The 23612-nt window shown below is 34.3% G+C and overlaps 2 protein-coding genes across 2 annotated transcripts; both read right to left on the bottom strand.

Annotated features, from left to right (window-relative positions):
• Positions 1-2738: 2738 nt before the first annotated feature.
• LOC110698955 (putative F-box/kelch-repeat protein At1g12870) lies at positions 2739-4025 on the bottom strand. Its single transcript, XM_021876459.1, has one exon. It carries the CDS (start codon positions 4023-4025, stop codon positions 2739-2741), a length of 1287 nt encoding a protein of 428 aa, XP_021732151.1.
• Positions 4026-17513: 13488 nt separating this feature from the next.
• Positions 17514-23256, bottom strand: LOC110698954 (putative F-box protein At1g33530). The gene is made up of 3 exons (XM_021876458.1): positions 22079-23256; positions 17790-17870; positions 17514-17607 (listed from the first exon to the last, which is right to left on the bottom strand). Exons 1-3 carry the CDS (start codon positions 23254-23256, stop codon positions 17514-17516), a joined length of 1353 nt encoding a protein of 450 aa, XP_021732150.1.
• Positions 23257-23612: the final 356 nt, after the last annotated feature.

Raw genomic sequence — 23612 nt, 5'->3', positions numbered from 1 at the left:
TTCTAGTTACACCTTACTATCATTAATAAACTTCAAGGCTTCTCCTCGGTTTACATTATGTGTATCTATCATACCCATTTATTTTCATTCCCTAGTCTTCAAAGAAAACATAAGAATTGATGTTACTATTAATAATGTCATAATTAAATGTTAGAATGTTTAGATTGTGTTTTAAAATGTGCAAATGTATTTACCTTACTAACAGATTGTTAATAAAAGTGTGGGTTGTACGGGAAAATAGAACTGTTGTCAATAGTGTCAAAAGGTAAATAATGTGTCGACTAAGCTACAAATGTATGAGTATATATTTTTTTTATGCGAAGAAAGTGTACACTACGAAAGGAAAATTATATTGTTTGCTTGCTCTAAACAGCGTTGAGGCATAAGTAATGCGTAGATTGAGCTATTACATTCGTGCATTTATTTACATCCATAAGATAATTATAAAAATGCAAATTGAGAAAGAAAATGAAAGCAAGGGATGTCACTTAATAATCTTAAAATTAAATTTAATTATGTATAGGTTGTGTTATATAGAATTTACGATTGTATGTACTTTACATTAACATTATTAATAAAAGTACGGATTGTGAAATTAAAATATATACAACTCTCAATATCGTCGAAAGGTAGATAACGTGTTGACCAAGCATTTTTTTTTCTCGATCTAAGACATGGATAATGCGTGATTTCAATGTGCAAAGACGTTAATTTTGTGTAGGATGAGTCAGAAAATTAGCTACCATATTTGCCTATCTGCAATAATGATAAATAAAAGCGCAGATTGTAAAAATAGTTTAGATACCTCTCCCAACGATGTCGAATAAGTTGTAACGTGTAGCATAAGATGTGAAATCAACAACATACTATGATCGATGAAAGAGAAAATTGTGAAAGGAAAATGGATATTGCTCTCACTAGCTAGTATCAAGAGGTAAACCTTGTAGAATGACACACTCGCTCTCAATTATGGATACAAAAATTTTAAATGAACGTGCAGTAACCCGATGCACCCATTATAGAAAATAAATGGATGAAAATCCGATCCAAATGGATGAAGAGGCAAGTGATCGATGAGTCTAGTAATGGATGAGGTCGGATATCAGTTGAGCTCTAATAAGTAATCCGTCACCTAATCAATTATCCACCCGATTATATATGTAAATCAAAACACCTCCTAGTTTCCCACATTACTCCTTTATCTCCATCAATAACTACTCCAAAACGGCGGTTACTCCTCATTGGCGGTACTCCTCATCTATGAGACTTTTATGTAAAGCACATCAACGTGCCGATAAACAAATCAACAAAGCAATTTGGCCTTAAATTGTCTCAATAATCCTATGTAATATCATTTAATTTAGGTTTTGTTCAAAAAAAAAAAAAAAAAAATACGTAATTTTTTTCTACTTTATTTCTCTAATTTTATTCTCCTAGTTAATCTGTAATCATCTAATAATCTCTAATTATTTTCAAATTTCTAATTAAGTTACAAATCTGGATCTTGTTTGTACGATGTATTTGCTGCTAGCAAAGAAAGTTAAATAACAGTTTCCTGCTAAGGTTGAATGCAATCATTTCCCCTAACCAAAGTAATATCTTGCCTTGGAGGGGTTGTGAAAACAATTACATAGTTGCCTCGTAAACCCGCATTCAATAAAAACCACAAAAGGCTCCAAATGTTGATTTGCTCTAAAAATTGACCTTGAAAAAGCCTATGTCAGGCATGAGTGACCATTTATTGAGTTTTTTTCTAGCCAGAGTTAGGTTTGATAAGCCGCCTGACCTATTCGAATGGTGCATCTCTTCTACTTCCTTCCAAGTTATGGCCAGTGGTAAACCTTCAAGATAGACAATTTCACGCATGATATGCTTTTATGGCTGAAGACAATGCAAGGGGATTCAATATTTCCTTAATTATATCTTCATCCTCTACATGGAATATCTCTTCCATCGCATCCACATTGCCACTTAGGAGAGAAACTAGAAACCCTTTTCTTTCAGAAGAGGAGGCAACAGTCTCCCACCTCCATTAGTGTCGAGACGTAAATAATGATGCATGGACTATGATGATCAATGAAAGAAAAAATTGTGAAAAGAAATGGATATTGCTGTTACTAGTATAAATATAGAATGACACACGCTACTCTCAACATATTAATTAGGAGGAGAAATTAGTCCGCACTAATTAATATATGGGTTAGTTAGATATGTGAAATTGTTAACCATTTATTTCGAAGAAAAAAAAATATTAAGAAGACTTTATATATGCCAACAACCTAAGCATGCTACTAAATATCAATTAGAATGGTTTATTCAATGTTCAGATGCATACTAATCTACCGAGGGTAATGAAGTTAGTTGATAGATGTTCAGGATATAGCGGTTTTTAACTTATCCAATCATTAGTTCTGTCACTGCAAGATAAGAAACATTATTTATTTATTTTTTTAACATATAATTATTAATTTAACACGACTAACCAAAGCAAGAGATAATCTCTATTACAAAGTAACATAGTTTTGTCTGGATTAAGACTAGCAAGTACAAACAGTAAAATTATTGGACTAAAACTGAGCCTAAAAAGCAACTAAATATTACAATGACACAAACAATAACATACACTGATCAATTATTATTAATTAATTGGCTCCTAATTAAGTCCCTTTTACTATTGATGAGAATCTACTCTCATGATCAGTCAATCAACCATCTTCATTCTCTCCCAACAAGCCTGATCAAAAAGGTGAAATGAGACTCTCAGAATAGCCAAAGGCGGCCCCTGAAAAATAGCGAAACAAGTTTCCTCGATCAACTGACTCCCAAACAACGGTGCCTTCATCGAGTGGTTCTTCCTCTTCCTCTTCTTGTTCCTGTTCCTCTTCCTCTTGCTCTTGTTCTTGTTCTTGCTCTTGCTCTTGCTCTTGCTCTTGCTCTTGCTCTTGTTCTTGTTCCGATGATGATACCTTGCTAAGTTCATGTAGCATAAGCTGTTGAGATTGATGTGATATCTTGTTCACCAAACACTTCCCTGTATCAAATAAATAAACAAAATTCTTTCCTATATAGTTAAGAGTTAATTCATTTTCCCACGATATCGCCCACATCGTCGCATCTCCCTTATCACGATGTTCCGTCATAGTGCGAACATGACAATAATTCCTACCATTATCATTGTCAATCAAACAAAATGTCAAGCGCCCTTGCATCTGAAATAATCTTACAGTTGCAAATTCGCCAGGGAAACGTATTGATAATGGGATCATTACCATATCCTCTTCAACTAAATCCAATCCAATTATGCAGTTTCTCTCATCTTCAATACGATCAGGAAACCAATAAAGAGTATCACGAACAAACGCCGGGGTTTCATCTAGATATTCAAACATCAGTTCATAATACCATTTTCTCTTAGGCCTTTGGGTCCATAACCCATTCTTCAAAGAATACACAAAAATAAATAATGTTTCGTTATAAAATATCAAACACCCTATCTTATAATCATCAATCGACGAAACATAACTAAACCCGGCACACCTCGTTTCATAATCATCCCACTTACAAAGGACGGGACCAGAAGTATCGCGGACCTGGTTAGTCGCAGGGTTCCACACATACATGCGCATAATGTTTTCATTATACATGCACAATAGCCCATTAGAAGAACCCACCACATAAGTAGATTGAGCATTAAATTTAAACGCAGGATATTTATTCCTCAATTCAACAAACTCATTCACATTGTAGTTTTCATCAAAGGATAAATAATACTTATCTTCGCCGACAGTATCACGATCATCCTGGACAATGAGAGATCGATCGTTCGAGGGATACCACAATTTGAAGTGCTTTTTTGTGAATTTAGTACTCGATATCATGGAAAACCATCCTTTTGATTCAGATTTGAAGCGAATTAAAGGTTTCACCGCAAGTCTTATTAGGATGTTTTCCTCGATGAGATGATCCGGAAGAGGTGTGTGTGTGGATTCGTATTCCAATTTCTTCAGCGACGAGGTGTTCGTCATCTTTCAACGTTGGATCAAACCTGGCCTACAAAATGAAAACACCCAAAAAAAAAAATAATTAAAAAATAATAATTAAGTTTGAATTATAAAATTGGGAGATTTTAATAGATTAAATTTTAATTGAAATTAGTGAAGAATTTGCGATCAAATTAGTACCTGAAGAGTAGTGGCGCAGGTTAAGTGGGCTGATCGGTTGAGAAATGAGAATGCTGAATTTAAGGTTTGAATGTAAGAGTGAGGGTGGCGGCTTGTAATGAAAGTGACAGTGACTGAGGAAAGAGAAAGTCACTATTTATATGTTGGTCAAGTCAACCCTATTTCTTGCTGTTGTTTTTGGATTAGGGTAGAATTAGGTCAAGTTTGTAGAGTTGTACCGATCTAGTACGTCATTGATGCCGAAATTATGAAAAAGTATAATTCCCTTCATCATTAAATAAAAAAATGGATATTACGCACAACAAAGTCTGGATAATGTTTTTCCTAAAAAAAAAAAGTTCTAAATATTGTGTAGTGTGAAATTTGGGAATTATAAAATAAAACTGCTTACTGTGAAATATAATTGGTTATTGCTCTCGATGGTGTTAGATCATGAGGTAAATAATTTTTTTGCCGTCATAAAATCCGTGGTTGTATTGCTTTTTGAAGATTTTGATAAAACTGCGTACTATAATGAAAGGAAACGAACGTCGTTCTCAAATGTTTCAAACTAGATGGAAGCCCGTGCGATGCACGGTTTTTTCATCTAAGATTTTAAATATTTGATTTATTGTATTTAATAATTTCAGACAAAATTACAAAAGTTTAATATTTATTTTTTTATACTATAATTTATAATGAATTTATTAAATATAAATAAGTTGTACATATGATATTTATTCCGTTATATAAAATCTTTAATGTGAAATGATAAATTTTTAATAATTTAAATTTTAAATCATTATTCATTGTTTTACCATATCTTTTATTTCGATAGAATCACCAACCTCGTCCACAACCAACCTACTACATCAATGGATAAATTGAACCGTGAAAGGTTAGCCAAACTGAAATTGATATAAATAAATCTTTACATTTATATAAAATACTCAATATATTTACCAATAAATGAAAAATTATTGCGATATAAAATCAAATTTATACATTGGAATTTTTTCATCATCTCCAAAAATAACCAAAGTCATCCATATATTAAGTATACAACATCTAATCGTATGCCATTACATAAACAAATAATCGTTAAGTATCCTAAATAAATACAATGTAATTAATAATTACAAATATAAATTTAAACATAAGATTTTAAAAATTACCCAGACATTGATGACCTAAACCTAATACAAAATTACTAACACAAAATTCGCTTGATGGGGTTTTGTATTGATACGAAATTTTATTTGTGTTGTATGATGTGTTAGATCTGCATGTAAAAAAAATTTAGTAAATAAAACATAAACATATAATCATTGAGTATCCCAAATTAATACAATGTAAGTAATAATTAGAAATACTAATTTAAACATAGGATTTTAAAAATTAAGCTAAAAATTACCCGGCCATTGATGACCAAAAATTAACACAAAATTACTAACATAAAATTTCCTTGATGGAGTTTTTTATTGATACAAAATTTTGTTTATGTCGTATGATGTGTCAATTTATAATGGTAGGTATCACAAATTTTAATTTAATTATAATTAACGAACAATTTGTATTTCTATCATAAATACTATCAAAATTTATCTTATAATGATAGGTATTAAACTTTATTATAAGCGTTTATCATTTAAATATTTTTTAGTATATTTTTTTTGGATTTCTTATACTCGTAGTATTGAATTAATAAATTTATCTTTTCCTATATTTTTACTTTATTTTTTTCATTAAAATAATTTAATTCATGGATTATAATCTACGTGGCATTAAAATTTTAGATATATCAAATCTAATTTGTTACTTTTATCTAGGTGGCGACATAATTATTTAATTCAAAAATAAAATACAAATCTTTTTTCTTATTGGTCGTAATAAGTATATTTCTTATGTGGCGCTCCGAATACTCTCCAAAATGCCTTCTTTATTTATATATATTAGATTATAAATCTCTATTGTATAAGCTAGTAAATGACTGTTGAGTTCTCTTGAAATAACCTTAGTACCCCTGCTTAAACTACAATAGCAAAAAATGGCTAAAATATAACTAATCCGTCAACTTTAAAGTAACTTTCGAAATCATATATTGTCATAAATTTCCCAAACACTGATTTTAACAAATCAATCCCCAATCCATCAAATATAAAAAAAATTAGTTACACCTTACTGTCACTAATAACTTCGAGGCTTCTCCTCGTTTTACATTATGCGTATCTATCGCACCCATTTATTTCCATTCCCTAGTCTTCAAAGAAAACATAAGAATTGATGTCACTCTTTACAATGTCATAATTAAATGTAAGGATGTGTAGATTGTGTTTAAAATTTGCAAATGTATTTACCTTACTAAAAGATATTTATTAAAAGTGCGGATTGTGAAAATATATACATCTGATCTATCAATAGTGTCACAAGGTAAATAATGTGTGGACCAAGCTACGAATGAATGAGTATATTTTTTTCCTAAGACATGCATAATGCATGATCTCAATATTGCAATGACACAAATTGTGTTTAAATTGAGTCGTAAAATTAGCTACCATATTTGCTTTTATAATATAATGATAAATAAAACCGCAAATTGTACAGTGAAAGGAGCTACACATTGTAAAAATAAATAGGTTGATCTCGACAATGTCAGAAGGTAAATAAATGTTGGATAAGTTATGAAATTCATGGTTATTTTGCTTCCCAGCGCGATGAAAGTGTACATTACGAAAGGAAAAGGATATTGATTGCATGTTCACAACAGTGTCGAGATGTAAATAATGCGTAGATTGAGCTATTAAATTTGTGTAAATTGTTTGCATCTCTGATAGAACGATAAAAATGCAAATTGAGAAAGCGAAAAACATTTATGTTACTCTAAATAGTGCATGTCAAAATTAAAGGTTTGAATTTGTAGATTGTGTCCTAGAATTACTGATTGTATTTACACTAATAAGCGTTGTGAAATACGTGCAGATTTTAAAAGTAGATACATCTGATCTATCAATAGTGTCAAGTAGGGGTTGTTTTTGGGCAGGTCATTAGTGGGGCGGGTTAGTTGCGGGTCAAGGAAAATATTTAGTGGGTAATGTAGAGGGAAAATCACTATTCATTAAAAATCACTATTGATATGCACCCATATTTATAGGGTGAAAAATCGTACAAAGATAAGATAGAAAATTAATAATCATATCCTAAAATAAGATATAATATTAAGAATCCTAATCCTAATAAATCTCCTAATCATAATTGTAACCAACTACTAAATCTATCCTAACATAAATAAATTAAACAAATAAATATCCTAATAAGTAAAACTCTTAAAGCCTAAAAATAGGAAAAATATTTTCAAATGAAAGGTAAAAATCCATAGGCAAAATCCTAATAATTAATAATAAATAAAAGATAGTGTAGGCTTTCTAAAAACTCCATAAATTTTCAAGAAAACTCATATTGGACTATTGCTCCCATACACTAGTAGAAAAAAGTAAATTGGAAGCACCAAATGGGAAGCGGTTATTAAAATCCGCTTCCAAAAATCCAAAAAAATCCACAAAAAAAAAAACAAAACTGAAACATACAAATGGGGAGCGTTTTTGGGTTAAACCACTCCCAAATATTGTAATTGGAAGCAGTTTGATGTTAAACCGCTCCTCATTCCTAAAATATAATACGGGTCTTTCTCTCTCCTCCTCTTAACTCTCACGTTCTCATCTCTCTCCTCTCATCTCTTTCTCACGCCTCTCATCTCCCTCACGCATCTCTCCTTTCTCTCTCCTCCTCTCCATTCTCATCTCCTTCTCACACACCTCTCCATTCTCATTTCCTTCTTCTCACCGAGCAGCCCCCACCACAGCAAGCACCAACAACAACACCGACTCACCGAGCAACAACGCACCGAGCAAGCAACACCGAGCAACAATGCAGCACCACTGACTCACTGAGCAAGCACCACTGAGCAACAACGCAGGCACCAACAACAAAACCGACAAGGCGATACCCATTGAGAACCACCGGCGTTTTTCAGATCTAATTTTAATTTAGGTAAGAATTCAAATCTGGTTTTTTTTTTTTTCAAATTTCATCTTTTATATGCATTTCTGAACTGTTAGGTTATGTTAGATTGCTTTGTATTGGTTAGATTTATGGTTTATTTGCATTTTTTGAGTTGAAATTTGGTTTGGGTTTGTAAATTTATTGATGTGTTAATGAATTTGTTTCAATTTATTTGTATAATGAGTAAACCTTTTGATCTAATTTTTTTTAATGGTTGTCCGTTGCGATGGCGGTGGCAGAATGGCGGCGATTGCGGTGGCGATGGTAGAATGGCGGTGGTTTGCAGTGCGGTGGTGGCTTTAGTAGTAGTTTAGTTTTTTATTTTTTATTTTTTTATTTTTTATTTTATTAAAATGTAATATTACAACTAATTATTAATGAAAATATATATTTTTATACATACGAAGTATGTTTAATTTTTGTGGATCAATTTATGATTTTATGTGAAAAAATAATTGTTTTTTTTATATTTTAAAGCCATAATGGGGAGCGGTTTAGGCATTAAACTGCTTCCCATTCCCTTCAAATGGGAAGCGATTCAAACCGCTTCCCATTCCCTTCAAATGGGAAGCGATTCAAACCGCTTCCCATTTAAAATGGCATGGGAAGCCCCCCAATCGCGAGCGGTTCAAAAACTGCTTCCCATTAGGGTTTTGAACCGCTTGACATTTACTGATTTCTACTAGTGATATCAGGTCGGGTCAAGGTCAATGCGGGTCATTAACGGGCCTATACCCAGTTATCATCCATTTCAAATAGCTAGTCTATTGTCAAAGTTAGTGAAGTTTTAATCACCAAGTCGAATGTGGCATATTAATGTCTTTGATAAGGCATCTAATAGATGGAATTGTGTCTCAAATTCTTTAGGTTTGTTGCTCTGAAATCATAATATTGCCCGATTCATCGAAAATTAGGAATGAAAATGCATTATCAGATTGGGCTCTTAGCATTTTCTTCTTGTAACAATAAAATCATCAATTCATGCATGAAAAAAATAGAACCCTAACCCTTAAAATTCCAACAAAATATAACGATGTGATTCTAAAATAAAATTAAATACGCAAACATACCACTAGATTGTAAAACTGATATTCGATAATTTAGAAGTGAAAAAAAAAAAAAAACATCTTAACTCGGAAACTGCTTCAATGGAGGAGAGAGAACTGAGAAGTCGCTTCAATGGAGGAGAGAGAGTAATCGCTTACATCTATTAAAGCTAATATTCAATTATTTACTGGTAATATTTTCATTGTTCTTATTGGGCTATCTATTAGATTTTCTTTTAATTATTGGGTTCTAATTGAAGACCCCATTAAAGCCTTTTAAGAGATGACCCTATAAAATCCCTGTACATTAAAATTAAAAGGGTCAAAACCCTTTAATTATAAGCCCGGCCCCTTCTGGGTTTTATGAAAAATAGAGATCTAAACCTTCTGGGGCTTTCAGGCCTTTGCTGGAAACTTAGTAACAACTCTTATTGGCCTACCATAATCTTGAAAGATAAATATTTCAACAATAAATGGGAACCAAAATTGCTGAAAGGGGGGTGGGGGTCTGATATATGTAAAGCCATGCAATGGGGGTGGAGCCTGTATAACCAAAGTCTTGCTTGGGAAGTGGAGAATGGGAAGGACATCAATATTTGGGAAGACAAATGGTTAGGGGATAAACCTTTGAGGAATCACCTTATAGGTCCAATCCATAGCAGCCAACACAAAAGATCTCTTGATTCAATTCAAAGAAGATCCCAATCCTTGGAGGAGGACTTATCTTTCATGATGGAAGATAATCTGTCTTCAAGGTTTGAAAACATCCAATTCTCAACCAAAGAAGATAGGGTGTTTTGTGATTGGGTGCACAAGGGCAAGTTTGATTGCAAGAGAGCAAGAGAAAGAATCATATCCAACTCAAACTCTGATATAAGTCATAATCAATGCTGGGACTTAATCTAGAAAACTCATGCTTATAGGAAGATAATCTTCTTCCTATGGCAGCTTGCTTGGAATAGGTTACCCCTAAATGAAAACCTTCACAAAAGAATGCATAGCATAAGACCTGGTTGCCCTTTCTGCCATCAGCCACCAGAAAATAGAGAACATCTTTTCATTACCTGTCCAAGAGCTTCTGAATTTTGGAATGACTTGAAAATTCCAGCCACACCAGCAAATCCCACTGATTTCAACTCCTAGCTTTCACAAAATCTCTCAAATAACACCCCAACCATTCATAAAATCCCACACAAAACCATCTTCTCCTTTGCCATCTGGTTTCTTTGGAAAAGAAGAAACAAATGGGTGTTTACAAAAGAAAACACCACCTCCCTGTCAGCTAAAACCAATGTATCTGGGCTGCATCTGAATGGTTCTTCTCCACGGGAAAACCTACAGAGTCCATAAATCCCAAACCTCCATCCCAACCTGGAACTTGGAACCTACCACCACCTCATACCATAAAAATCAACACTGATGCCTCCTTTTTAAGCAAGTCGCAGGAGATTGGTTGTGCTTGTGTTTGCAGAGATCATACAGGGAATTTGGATAAGTGGAATGGCAAAGAAAATTTTTGGTTACTCAGCCACAGAAGGAGAATTACAAGCCATCAAAATGGCACTGGAAGCAATTGAAAGTAACCAATGGGATCTTTGCATCATATCAACAGACTGTACACTTGCAGTTGAGTTGATAAAGGAGGAAGCTTTTCAGGAAAATAATAGATTAACAGCTTTACTCAAAACATGCATGCAGGCAGCTCCTAGATCGGCAGTTAGGTACAAGCCTTCAATTTGAAGAAAGAAGTGGGAACAGGGCTGCAGACGCACTAGCAAAGGAAGCAAGGATAGGGAATGATAATCTTTTGTACACTTTGAATGTTTTTAACTCCCCTTCCCTGGTCTGTAGTAGTATTATTTGGAAGAGATACTTAAATCTCAATCTTTTGTCTGTAACAGTGTTGGAGATGGGCGTATACCATCTAACCAAAACACTAGCAACTGTGATGTAACTCGTTTAAACCTTCCTTAATTTGATCGTTCAATTTCCACAAAAAAAATAAATAAGCCTGGCCCTTTTGCCATTGGGTAGCTCTGTCCAATAACCAGGCCTAGTGTCAAGTGGAAAATGATGTGTCACCAAGCATATACAAATTTATGACTATTATCTAAGACATGGACAATGCATGATCTTAATAGTGCAAAGACGTAAATTGTTTGTAAAATAAGTCATAAAATTAGCAAATGTATGTATTTACCTCACTAAAATAATACTTCGTAATAAATAAAAGCGCAAATTGTGCAGTTAAAGGAATTGCATATTGTTAATATAAATGGATATTCCTCTAGATAGTGTCAGAAGGTAAATAATTTTGGGGAATAGTTATGAAATCCATGGTTGTTTTGTTTCTCTTAGATTTTGATATAGCAATATATTACAAAAGGAAATGAAAATTGTTCTTAGTTGTGTCAAAAGATAGATTGTGTCAAATGGTTTTTATGGATCCTTAAAAATTAAGGGTGATGGAAGCAAGCAAATTGGCAAGGAATGCAAGGACAACAAATTTTCCTATAAATTACATATTCTACAATTGAGTTTCCTCGATCATAAACACAATAACTAACTTAAAGTACATATTACTATATTAGCGTCTAAATCTATAACTTAATTTTCCAATCAAAGAACAATAGGTAGAGCTAAATGTGCAAGTTTTGAAATCGATAAGCCATGAGAAAAATATCGTTGGAAAGAGTTAATATAATATCTCAAGGAATGAAGAACAGACTTTTAATAAAATCAATAAAGCACCTTATTCATAGCAGTTTCACTATTACGAATTAATTATTTTCTTCGGTATTAAAGCTATAATTTTTTTCAGATACGCTATGACACGATTGGAAAAAAAATTATTTGCGTCAACTATTCAATCGACGCAAATAATTATCATTTTTTTCGGATCTCTATTAAAAAACGATGTAATTTACTTTATTATATATGAGTTGTTTCGAGGGTTCTTCCAAAAAATAAAACGCAACCAGTTCAACTTCATAAATGCTTTTCTGCAAAGTCTTTGTTACGCATAAAATGCCATAATTCTAGCAACCAAAATTGATTTATCCATTTAAGGCAACGAGGAAAGTGTACACTATGAAAGGAAAAGTATATTGATTACATATGCTCTCAGTGAGGCGTAAATAACACTACAAGAAATAGGCCAATTTCCGACGGAAACGTTCCGACGGACATAAATTCCGTCGGAAATTTCAACATTTCCGACGGAATTTTGGTCTATCGGAAATTTCCGTCGGAAAAGGTAAATTCCGTCGGAAAATCCCTCGGAAATATTCCGACGGATTTTTTTCCTTCAAAATTCACAGCTTCTGACGGAATTTCCGACGGAATATTCCGTCGGATCTGTGAATTCCGAGGGAAAAAATTCCGTCGGAAAAAATAAAAGAAATTTTTTTTTTTTTTGGAATATTAGGGGTTTCCGACGGAATATTCCGTCGGAATGTATTATTATAAAAAAAAAACCCTAACTTTTCTCTCTCTCCTTCACCGCCTCTTTTCTCTTTCTCTCTCCTCCCCTCTTTCCTCTTCTCTGCTTCTTCGTCATTCTCCCTTCCTTCTCCTTCTTCTTCTTATTCGTTCCTTCCTCCTCTCCTCCTTCTCTTCCTTCTCCTTCCTCGCCCCTTTCTCCTTCCTCCTTCCTTCCTTTCTCCTTCCTTTCTCCTTCATTCTCCCTCCTCTTTTCGTCAACAACAACAACAACGACAACAATGTGAACAACAACAACAACAATCGTGAACAACAACAACAACGTGAAGAACAACAACAACCTCAACAACAACAACAGTTTTATTAATTATTTTTCAATTTTGTAATGTAATGTAAATTTGTCTGTAATTTTATAATTATTTTACGATTAGTTATGTTAATTAGTTATTAATTTTACGATTGTATGTAATTTTATTAATTATTTTTTCAATTTTGTTTCGATTTCAATTTTTTGTACGATTTTTTTGCGATTTTGTACGATTTTTTTTTTTGCGATTTGGTTTTGATTGGTGGTGGGGTGGGTTTGGTTGGTGGTGGGGTGGGTTCGGTTTGGTGTGGGTTAGGGTGGGGTGGGTTTGGTTGGTGGTGGGGTGGGTTCTGTTTGGTGTGGGTTAGGGTGGGGTGGGTTTGGTTGGTGGTGGGGTGGGTTCTGTTTGGTGTGGGTTAGGGTGGGGTGGGTTTGGTTGGTGGTGGGATGGGTTATGTTTGGTGTGGGTTAGGGTGGGGTGGGTTTGGTTGGTAGTGGGGTGGGTTCTGTTTGGTTAGGGTTAGGGTGGGGGTGGGGTGTGTCTAGTCAGGGATAGGGTGGGGTGGGGTGTGTCTGGTCAGGGTGGGGTGGGTCTGGGAAGGATAAGGGGTGGGTTTCGGGGTGTTTCGTGGTGGCTGGTGGTGGTGGGGTTGTCTGGTAGTTTCGGGGTGTTTCGTGGTGGCTGGTGGTGGTGGGGTGGTGGGGGGTACTGGTGGTCGAAAATGGAAGGGGTGGTTGTGGTGGTGGGGACTAGGTGGAGGGGGGTTGAAATCAAGTGGTTGAGGTGTGGTAGGTGGTGGCTGTTTTGGTGCTAGTGGTGGCTGTTTTTTTTTTTATTTTTTTTTAATAAAATTTCCGACGGAAAATTCCGTCGGAAGGAAGTAGATTCTGACGGAAATTTCCGTCGGAAGAGGTATATTCCGACGGAAAATTCCGTCGGACTTACGTTGAAAGTCAAATTCTGCTACGACGGAATTTATTCCGTCGGAAAACACTTTTCCGACGGAATTTCCCTCGGAATACCCCAAATTTCCGACGAAGGGTTTTCCGGCGGAATGTTTCCGACGGAATTCCATTGGAAAGGCAGTTTCCGACGGATTTTCTGGTTTGTCGACGGAAAAATTCCGTCGGAAATAAGCTTTTTTCTTGTAGTGTAATGCGTAGATTAAGCTACTAAATTCATAAATTTATTTGCATCCATTAGATAATTATCTAAGTGCAAATTGAGAAAGAAAATGCATGCAAGGGATGCCACTTAATAATGTCAAAATTAAAGTTAGGCCCCATTCACTTCACCTTATTTTTGCTGAACTGAAGTTATTTTTACTGAACTGAAATTATTTTTGTTGAACTGAAATTAATTTTATTGAACTGAAATTAATTTTATTGAATTGAAATTATTTTTACTGAACTTAAATTACTTTTGCTGAACTGAAATATTTTTACTGATTCTCTATTAGGCTCCGTTCACTTCACCTTATTTTTGCTGAATTGAAATTATTTTTGTTGAACTTAAATTATTTTTTTATTGAATTGCTATTATATTTCTTCTTTAAGTTTACTGATTTTTACTGACTGAAATTATTTTTGGTGAACTGAAATTATTTTTACTAAACTGAACTTATTTTTACTGAATTGAAATTATTTTTACTGAATATTATTTTATTAAGGTGAAGTGAACATGACCTAATATTTCTTCTTTATTACTGAATTTTACTGAACAGAAATTATTTTTACTGAATTGAAATTATTTTTGCTGAACTGAAATTTTTTTTTACTAAACTGAAATTAATTTTATTGAATATTATTTTTTAAGGTGAAGTGAACAGAGCGTTAAGTATGTGTAGGTTGTGTTATCTCTTGATCAATAATAACTCCAACACGGCAATCACTCCTCATCGGTGGTACTTCTTATCTGTGACACTTTTAGTAAAGCACGTCAACGAGACAACAGACAAATCAACAAAGCAATTTGACCTTAAAATCTTCAATAATCCCATCTAATAACATTTAATTTAGGTAATTCTTCAATAATCCCATCTAATAATATTTAATTTAGGTAATTCTTCAATAAAGTCAGCTTAGTCTCTTCTTTCTGATAGGAGTTCGCTACTCAACTTAGCTCCCCCCGTGGGTTGGGAGTCACGTCATTTTTAATGAATGAGATTGCACAAAACCCGGCGAAGAAAAAGAAAGCAATGCCAAGAGCTCTGTCAATCCGTTGTTGCCTATTATCTACGGAAAGATTGAAATGAGTACGGCGGGTAGATAACAACAGTCTTTCTCCTGGTGCAAGTAAGTTGAAGCAAGGTTCTTTCTCCCACGGGGAAGGGCAGCTGCTATGGTAACTTTGAGTCAATCAAAACCAACCTATATATCTATCCCATCAAATAACATTCAATAATTGCTAGCATCAAATTCAAACTTACAAACAAATTACAATCAAATTCTTCAATAATCCCATCTAATAACATTCAATAATCCCATCACGTAAATAATGTGTGGATTGAGGTAGTAAATTCTCGCATGCATTTATTTGCTTCTCTTATAGAATGATAAAAATGAAATTGTGAAAGTAAATAATTAAAACTCGTAATAATGTGTAGATAGTGTTGTAGAATTTACGACTGTAACATTGTTAATAAATGTGTAGATTGTGAAAATCGATAACGCTGTGAATAGGTAAATAATGTGTTGACCTAGTTATACAAATTGAATTTTTTACTATATATATATTTTTTCTAAGACATATATAATGCAAGTGTAAAAACATAAAATATGTGTAGAACCAGTCACAAATTAGCTACCATATTTTCCTTCCTAAAATAATGATAAATAAAATTGCAAATTACACTATGAATTAAAGGAACTGCAAATTGTGAAAATAAATTAATATTACTCTCGACAGTATCCAAAAGTAAATAATTTTTTAAAATAAGTTATGAAATCTATAGTTGTATTGCTTATCTAAGATATTAATATAGCCGCATATTACGAAAGAAAATAGAATATGCCCTTACTTGTGTCAAAAAGGTTTTGCAGATTTTGGAAAGATCATAGGTGAGGGAATAGAACAAAGTGGTGAGGAAAGTAAGGACAACGAACCATCCTCTTAATTACAAATTCTACAATTGATTTGTCTCGACTTCTAGAAAATGATTAATTTCTAATCTAAAAGAGCAAAGTTCTTGTTAGGTGCAAGTGTGAGTAGTCTTTGTCCCACATTGAAAAATAAAGCAAGGGTATTTCAGTTTATAACCCAAGCAGGCTACTCCTCCTATTGCGGCCAATTGGTTTAGGATGGAACCTCGCTGTGGGCTCTGGTTTGTGGGCTTCTCTTCCTTGTGTTCTCCCCCATCCATTATAACAAACTGGATTCCGAGCCAAGTTTGATCTGGTCGCACCATCTGATAGGGGCATCGTTTGTATTAGGTCTTATGGCGTTAAGGACCATCTGTGAGAGCCGCCTTGCCTTAGAGCTGGGGTCTGTAGGCTCTGGTGCGAATCTGTTCAAGGGGGAGTGTACAGGCTCACACTTGAGGGGGAGATTGTTAGGTGCAAGTGTGAGTAGTCTTTGTCCCACATTGAAAAAGAAAGCAAAGGTATTTCAGTTTATAACCCAAGCAGGCTACTCCTCCTATTGCGGCCAATTGGTTTAGGATGGAACCTCGCTGTGGGCTCTGGTTTGTGGGCTTCTCTTCCTTGTGTTCTCCCCCATCCATTATAACAAACTGGTATCCGAGCCAAGTTTGATCTGGTCTCACCATCTGATAGGGGCATCGTTTGTATTAGGTCTTATGGCGTTAAGGACCATCTGTGAGAGCCGCCTGCCTTAGAGCTGGGGTCTGTAGGTTCTGGGTGCGAATCTGTTCAAGGGGGAGTGTACATGCTCATACTTGAGGGGGAGATTGTTAGGTGCAAGTGTGAGTAGTCTTTGTCCCACATTGAAAAAGAAAGTAAAGGTCTTTCAGTTTATAACCCAAGTAGACTACTTCTCCTATTGCCAATTGGTTTTAGGATGGAACCTCACTGTGGGCTCTGGTTTATGGGCTTTCGAGCTTCTCTTCCTTGTGTTCTCCCCCATCCGTTATAACAGTTCTAAAATTGGCTGGTCATGAGAAGAATATCAAAAAGAATTATTGCAATTTCTCCTTTTTTGTGATGAAAGTGTACATTATGGAAAGAAAAGGATATTTACTGCATGCTCTCAACAGTGGACGACCTATATCTCAAATTATTTGCAACAATTGAATTTTTTATACCTCACAAAAAATAAATAAATAAGTAAATAAATAAATAAATAAACCCTAACTGTTGCACATTATTTGAAACGGAAATAGTAGGTATTGTATCAATTGCAAATTATAACGAACTCATCAAGTTTTGTATGTTGCCATTGAACTAAACAATGGCTGGAAAATTAAACTAGAATGAGGACAACAATGGCTCGAGAAACTACGTTCATGCTCTTCTTTTTTTTTTTTTTTGGTGAAAGAGGAACTAGATTAAAAGATTAAAACACAACATATAGTCATAAGGCCTTGGCCTAAGTACAAGATCACCACCATATATCAAGGTGGATCCAAAAGTAGTGCTGTAACACCCAAACTAGAAAGTTAGTTAGTAGAACTAATAATTTTCATGCCAAAAGAAAAGTTACTACTAGTACATAAGTTTAGACCTGGCGCAGCAGGTAAAATAATTACACAGATGTCCAAAATGCAGCTGAAATTCCAAGTATCCCTAGTAGAGGGTGTTAGAAGTAGCATAGCTTACCTGCCCACCACATCGGCTTCCCTGACTTGATCTCTAGGCCCCTTGCACAAATTTCCCCTTGGTGTCTTTCTCAGTAGGTCCCTGCAATACAGATAGTACAGTCATTCCCTATTTCATCAAAAGCATTATTTGTTTGGTTGATTCCTGTAACAACTCTCTGGCAATAAGATATGATAGTGAAATCCTCCCATCCTTCCCTGATGGCCAAAGAAGTAGTAGAAGCTATGGCCATGGTTTCAGCCATAAGAGGGCAGGTAGCTTTAGTATTAAGAGCAATACCCTTAACCCAATTATGATGCTAATCCCTGCATATACAAGCAACACTAGTGGAGTAACCTTGGTCGTCCCTAAATGAAGCATCTACTATTATGTTTAGGCTAGGTCCTAAGTTTGCAGGCTGAAGAAAAGGAGATACAACATTGGTTGTGGGAGGAGAAGAAGGTCCAAGGAGGTAAAGCTCAGAGGCCAAGGTTTTTGCAACATGAATATGTGCAGGCACAGTGGTTGATTTTCTATTGAAGACCCACTCATTCCTTCTTAGCCAAATTCTCTAGATGAGAAGAGCAAAGGCCTGGCTCCAAGGGAGATTCATGGTGTTGTGAATTAATGATAGGTTAAGGTTAGCACATAGCCAGTCTATAGCATCAATGCCATGGGCTATGTCAAGAGGTTGGACCAAAGCCCAGAATTTCTTGGCTCTATTACAATCTCTAAGACCATGGAAAATGGTTTCAGGTGTGATAGGGAAAAAGCTACAAGATCCTGAGGTTATAATATGCCTTGAATGGAGGTGTTCTACGGTGGGTAACCTATTCCATAAGCCTAACTAGAGGAAGAATTTTATTGATAGGGAAATCTGGAGGGTCCAGAGCTTTTTGAACATAGGTGAATGATGTTATCCTGCAACCAGAGCTTGAGATAGGCTGATTTGGAATCAAAGAAGTCCCCTTTACCTAAGGAGGAGAAAATTCGATCCTCCCCATGACAAGGTAGGACAATGGCTTGGATATGAGTACTGATATCTGGTGGGAGAAGATGCTGAAAGCTAGACAGATTGAAGTTCCATTTGAGATGATGGAGTTGACAATTTTTTCCTCTTCTCCTTCAGGGAGAGGGCCATGAATGATAGACCTAAGGCTTCCCAAACTAGTCCAATTATCCAACCAAAGGGAGCACTGATCTCCCTGGCCAATAGCCCATTGGGAAAAAGAAGTAAGAAGGTCCCACCCCTTGCCAATATCTTGCCAAATATGAGATCCATTTTTGAAGAGGGTGGGGGTTTGTGTGGAACAATACTTCTCTCTAATTAAGATGGCTAATAGATTAGAAGAATTATGAGTTTTCCATCCTAGTTTTGCCCATATTCATGCTCTTCTAATTCAGTAATTATCCCTCTTCATCCTTTCTTTTCTCTCCTCGAATTCATTCCCCATAATTTACTGTTGGCCAACAAATCTTCGATGAGAAAGATGTTGTATTGATTATTTATTTAGAGAATTGATCTTTGTAACTGTTAGAGCTCATATTCCCACAGTAACCATATTGTAATTTATTTCTTTTTTTAAATAATTGATTCAATCTTGGTTAATATCATGAGTGGTTGAGATAGAATGTGTTAATAATAAATGGCGTAGATCAAAAGTATTTACCATGGCTACAATTTTATTATATCTATTGTAAAATTGTCCCCCGGTCTAACCGTACTTATGCTTAGATTGAGCAATTAAATTTACACATTTATTAAGAGAATGATAAAAATGCAGATTGAGAAAGAAAATGGATGTCACTTTTAATAATGTTGAATTTAGGGGTAAGAATGTGTAGATTTTATTATAGAACTTGCAACTGTATTTACCTTGCTAAAACATTGCTAATAAAAGTGTGAATTGTGAAAATAGATACTACTCTGATCTCAATGATGTCAAGAAATGAATAATGTGTTGACCAAGCTAAAATTTTATGACTATATTGTATTTTAAGACATGGATAATGCATGAGCTCAATAGTGTAAAGACGTAAATAATTTGTAAAATGATTCATAAAATTATCTACCATGTTCACCTCTCTACGATAATCTATTAACCTATATTAAAAGGAAATCCTTCCATGACACTTGTCATTATCTTATGAAAATTTTTCCCGCCTTTTTCACTTCTCTCCCTCACCCTCCCCCCCCTTTTTTTTTTTTTGCAAAATCTATAAGTAAACTATTATACCTTATGTATTTTCTTTCCACTTTGACAATCATATTTCATATATATCCAAATAAAATATTTTTGAATAACTTTTATATACTTTATATTTTGTAATATTATTGTCAAAAAATAGGAAAATTGGCTTAAAATAATATCAACTATTAACAGTGTGTGCAAAATAATACGAACTCAACTATTTGCTATTAGCAGTACCACCTTTTGTACTATATGTGCAAAATAGTACGCCGATCACCGAAAAAGTATTTCGAGAAATATTCCGTCTATATTATTATTATTTTATTTTTATTAATTTCTATTTTCTTTTCAAAATACATATAATGTTAACAAATTCTTCTATAATCCAAATTAATAATGCCCCACCCCTTGTTAGGCTTCTTTTTTTTTTTGAATTGTCAATATGTATTTATTATAATTTCTACCATCTCACAATAGTAAATAGGGTATTTAAATGTATTATTATGTTGATATAATTAGTTTCAAAAATCCAAAATTTCCCCACATTCACCAACCAAAATAATGTGGGTGAATTTTTAAAAAAAAATTTGAAACTGATTATATGAAATTAATTATGCATTTAAATAACATATTTACTATTGTGTGGTAGTAGAAATTACCACAGGTATTTTGAATAAAAAAATATTTAAATAGATATGGACAATTTAAAAAAAAAAACTAACGAAGGGGTAGGGCATTATTAATTTGGACTGTATTGTAACGGAAATTGTCAACATAATATGTATTGTGAAAAAAATAGAAAATTAATAACAAGTAAATAATAATAATAATAATAATAATAATAATAATAATAATAATAATAATAATAAAATATAGACCGGATTATTCCTCGCGACACTTTTCCGGTGATTGGCATACTATTTTGCACATATAGTACAAAAGGTGGTTCGCTAATAGAAAATAGTTGAGTTCGTATTATTTTGCATACAACGTTGATAATTGGTATTATTTTAAGCCAATTTTCCTCAAAAATATTTAACAACCATGCATTGCACGGGATTTTAACCTAGTGATAAATAAAAGCGCAGATTGTGAAAATAGATATCTCTTTAAACAGTGCCAAATAGTTAGTAACGTGTAGCATAAGATATGGAATCAACAACTGCAATTGCCTCTCTCATACTTTGATTGATTAAGAAAAAATTGTAAAAAGAAATGGATATTGCTCTCACTAGTATACGGAGGTAAATAATGTAGAATGACACACGTTACTCTCAACAGCATTAGGAGGAGAAATTAGTCTAGACTAATATATGTGTTAGTCAAATATGTGAAATTGTTAACCATTTATTTCGAAAAAAACTTCAAAAGAAGAGTATATATATGCCAATAACCAAAGCTTGCTACTAAATATCATTTAGAATGGTTTATTCAGTGTTCGGATGCATACTAATCTACCGAGGGCAAAGATGTTAGTTGATAGATGTATAGCCGTTTTTAACTTATCTGAACATTAGCTCTGTCTTAGCAAGATGAGAAATATCGAAATTTTTGCTAACATAAGTACTAGAACTTGATTTTCTATTAATTTAACACGACTAACCAAAGTAAGAGATAATCTCTATTACAAAGTAACATAGTTTTGTCTGGATTAAGACTAGCAAGTACAAACAGTAAAATTGGACTAAAATTGAGCCTAAAAAGCAACTAAATATTACAATGACACAAACAATACCACACACTGTACTGATTAATTATTAATTAATTGGCTCCTAATTTACGATTCAGAATCTACTCTCATGGTCAGTCAATCAGCTATCTTCATTCTCTCCCAACAAGCCTGGGTAAAAAGGTGAAATGAGACTCTCAGAATAGCCAAAGGCGGCCCCTGAAAAATAGCGAAACAAGCTTCCTCGATCAACTGATTCCCAAACAACGGTACCTTCATCGAGTGGTTCTTGTTCTTGCTCTTCTTCTTCTTCTTCTTCTTCTTCTTCTTCTTCTTCTTCTTCTTCTTCTTCTTCTTCTTCTTCTTCTTCCTCTTCTTCTTCCTCTTCTTCTTCTTCTTCCTCTTCTTCTTCTTCTTCTTCTTCTTCTTCTTCTTCTTCTTCTTCTTGCTCTTCTCCTTCCTCTTCCTCGTCCTCTTCCTCTTGCTCTTGCTCTTGCTCTTGCTCTTGCTCTTCCTCTTCCTCTTCCTCTTCCTCTTGTTCTTGCTCTTGTTCTTGTTCCGATGATGATGCTGCCTTAAGTTCATGTATCATAAGTCGTTGAGATTGATGTGATATCGTATTCACCAAACACTTTCCTGTATCAAATAAATAAACAAAATACTTTCCTATATAGTTGAGATTTAAAACTTTATCCCACATAAATCTATCTTCCTCATCACCACGTTTAACCATCTTGCGAACATGAAGAACATTCCTACCATCATCTTTGCTTTCAATCAAACATAATGTCAAGCACCCTTGCATCCGAAACAATTTTGCAGGTGCGAATCCGTCAGGGATATGTACGAATAATGAGATGATTACCATATCCTCTTCAACTAAATCCAATCCAATTATGTAGCTTTCCCCATCTTCTATAGTATCCGAAATCCAATAAATAGTATCACCAACAAACACCGGGGTTTCATTATCTAGATATGCTAATATCACATCATAGTACTTTTTTCTCTGACGCCTTTGCGTCCATTTCCCAGTCTTTAAAGAAAACACAAGAGAAAGTAATGTTTTCTTATAAAACATCAAACACCCTATCTTATACTCATCAATAGACGATACATAACCAAATCCGACACACCTTAGTTCATAATTCTCCAATCTACAACGAGGGGCGGGACCCAAAGTATCGCGGACCTGGTTAGTCATAAGGTTCCACACATACAAGCGCATATTATCTTCATTATACATGCACAAAAGACCATTACAAGATCCCACCACACAAGTATTTAGAGTATTAAATTTATACGTAGGATATTTTTTCCCCAATTCAACAAACTCATTCAGATTGTAGTTTTCATCAAAGGATAAATAATACTTATCTTCGCCGACAGTATCACGGTCATCCTGGACAATGAGAGTTCGATCGTTCGAGGGGTACCACAATTTCAAGTGCTCTTTGGTGAATTTAGTTCTCGATATCATGGAAGACCATCCTTTGGAAACGCAAGTGAAGCGGATTAGAGGTTTCACCGCAAGTCTGATTAGGATGTTTTCCTCGATGAGATGATCCGGAAGAGGTTTGAATGTTGATTCAGATTTCGATTTCTTTGGCGATGAGGTGTTCGTCATCTTTCAACGCTAGATCAAAAACTGGCCTACAAAATGAAAAGACCCAAAAAAAAAATACAAAAATATAGTTAAGTTTGAATTATAAGATTGGGAGTTTAGAATTGATTGAATTTTAGATGAAATTAGTGAAGAATTTGCGATTAAATTAGTACCTGAAGAGTAATGGCGCATATTAAGTGGGTTGATCGGATGAGAAATGAAATTGCTGAATTTGAGGATTGAATGCAAGGGTTAGGGTGGCGGCTTGTAATGAAAATGATAGTGACAGAGGAAAGAGAAAGACTATTTATATTTTTTATGTTGTTTTTTGGATTAGGGTAGAATAAGGGCAAGTTTGTAGACTAGACAGGACCTAG

Source organism: Chenopodium quinoa, unplaced genomic scaffold (assembly GCF_001683475.1).
Source record: "Chenopodium quinoa cultivar QQ74 unplaced genomic scaffold, ASM168347v1, whole genome shotgun sequence".
NCBI classification, from domain to species: domain Eukaryota; kingdom Viridiplantae; phylum Streptophyta; class Magnoliopsida; order Caryophyllales; family Amaranthaceae; genus Chenopodium; species Chenopodium quinoa.
The sequence above is the reverse complement of the archived record's forward strand: the minus strand, read 5'-3'. Positions and strand labels throughout refer to the sequence as shown.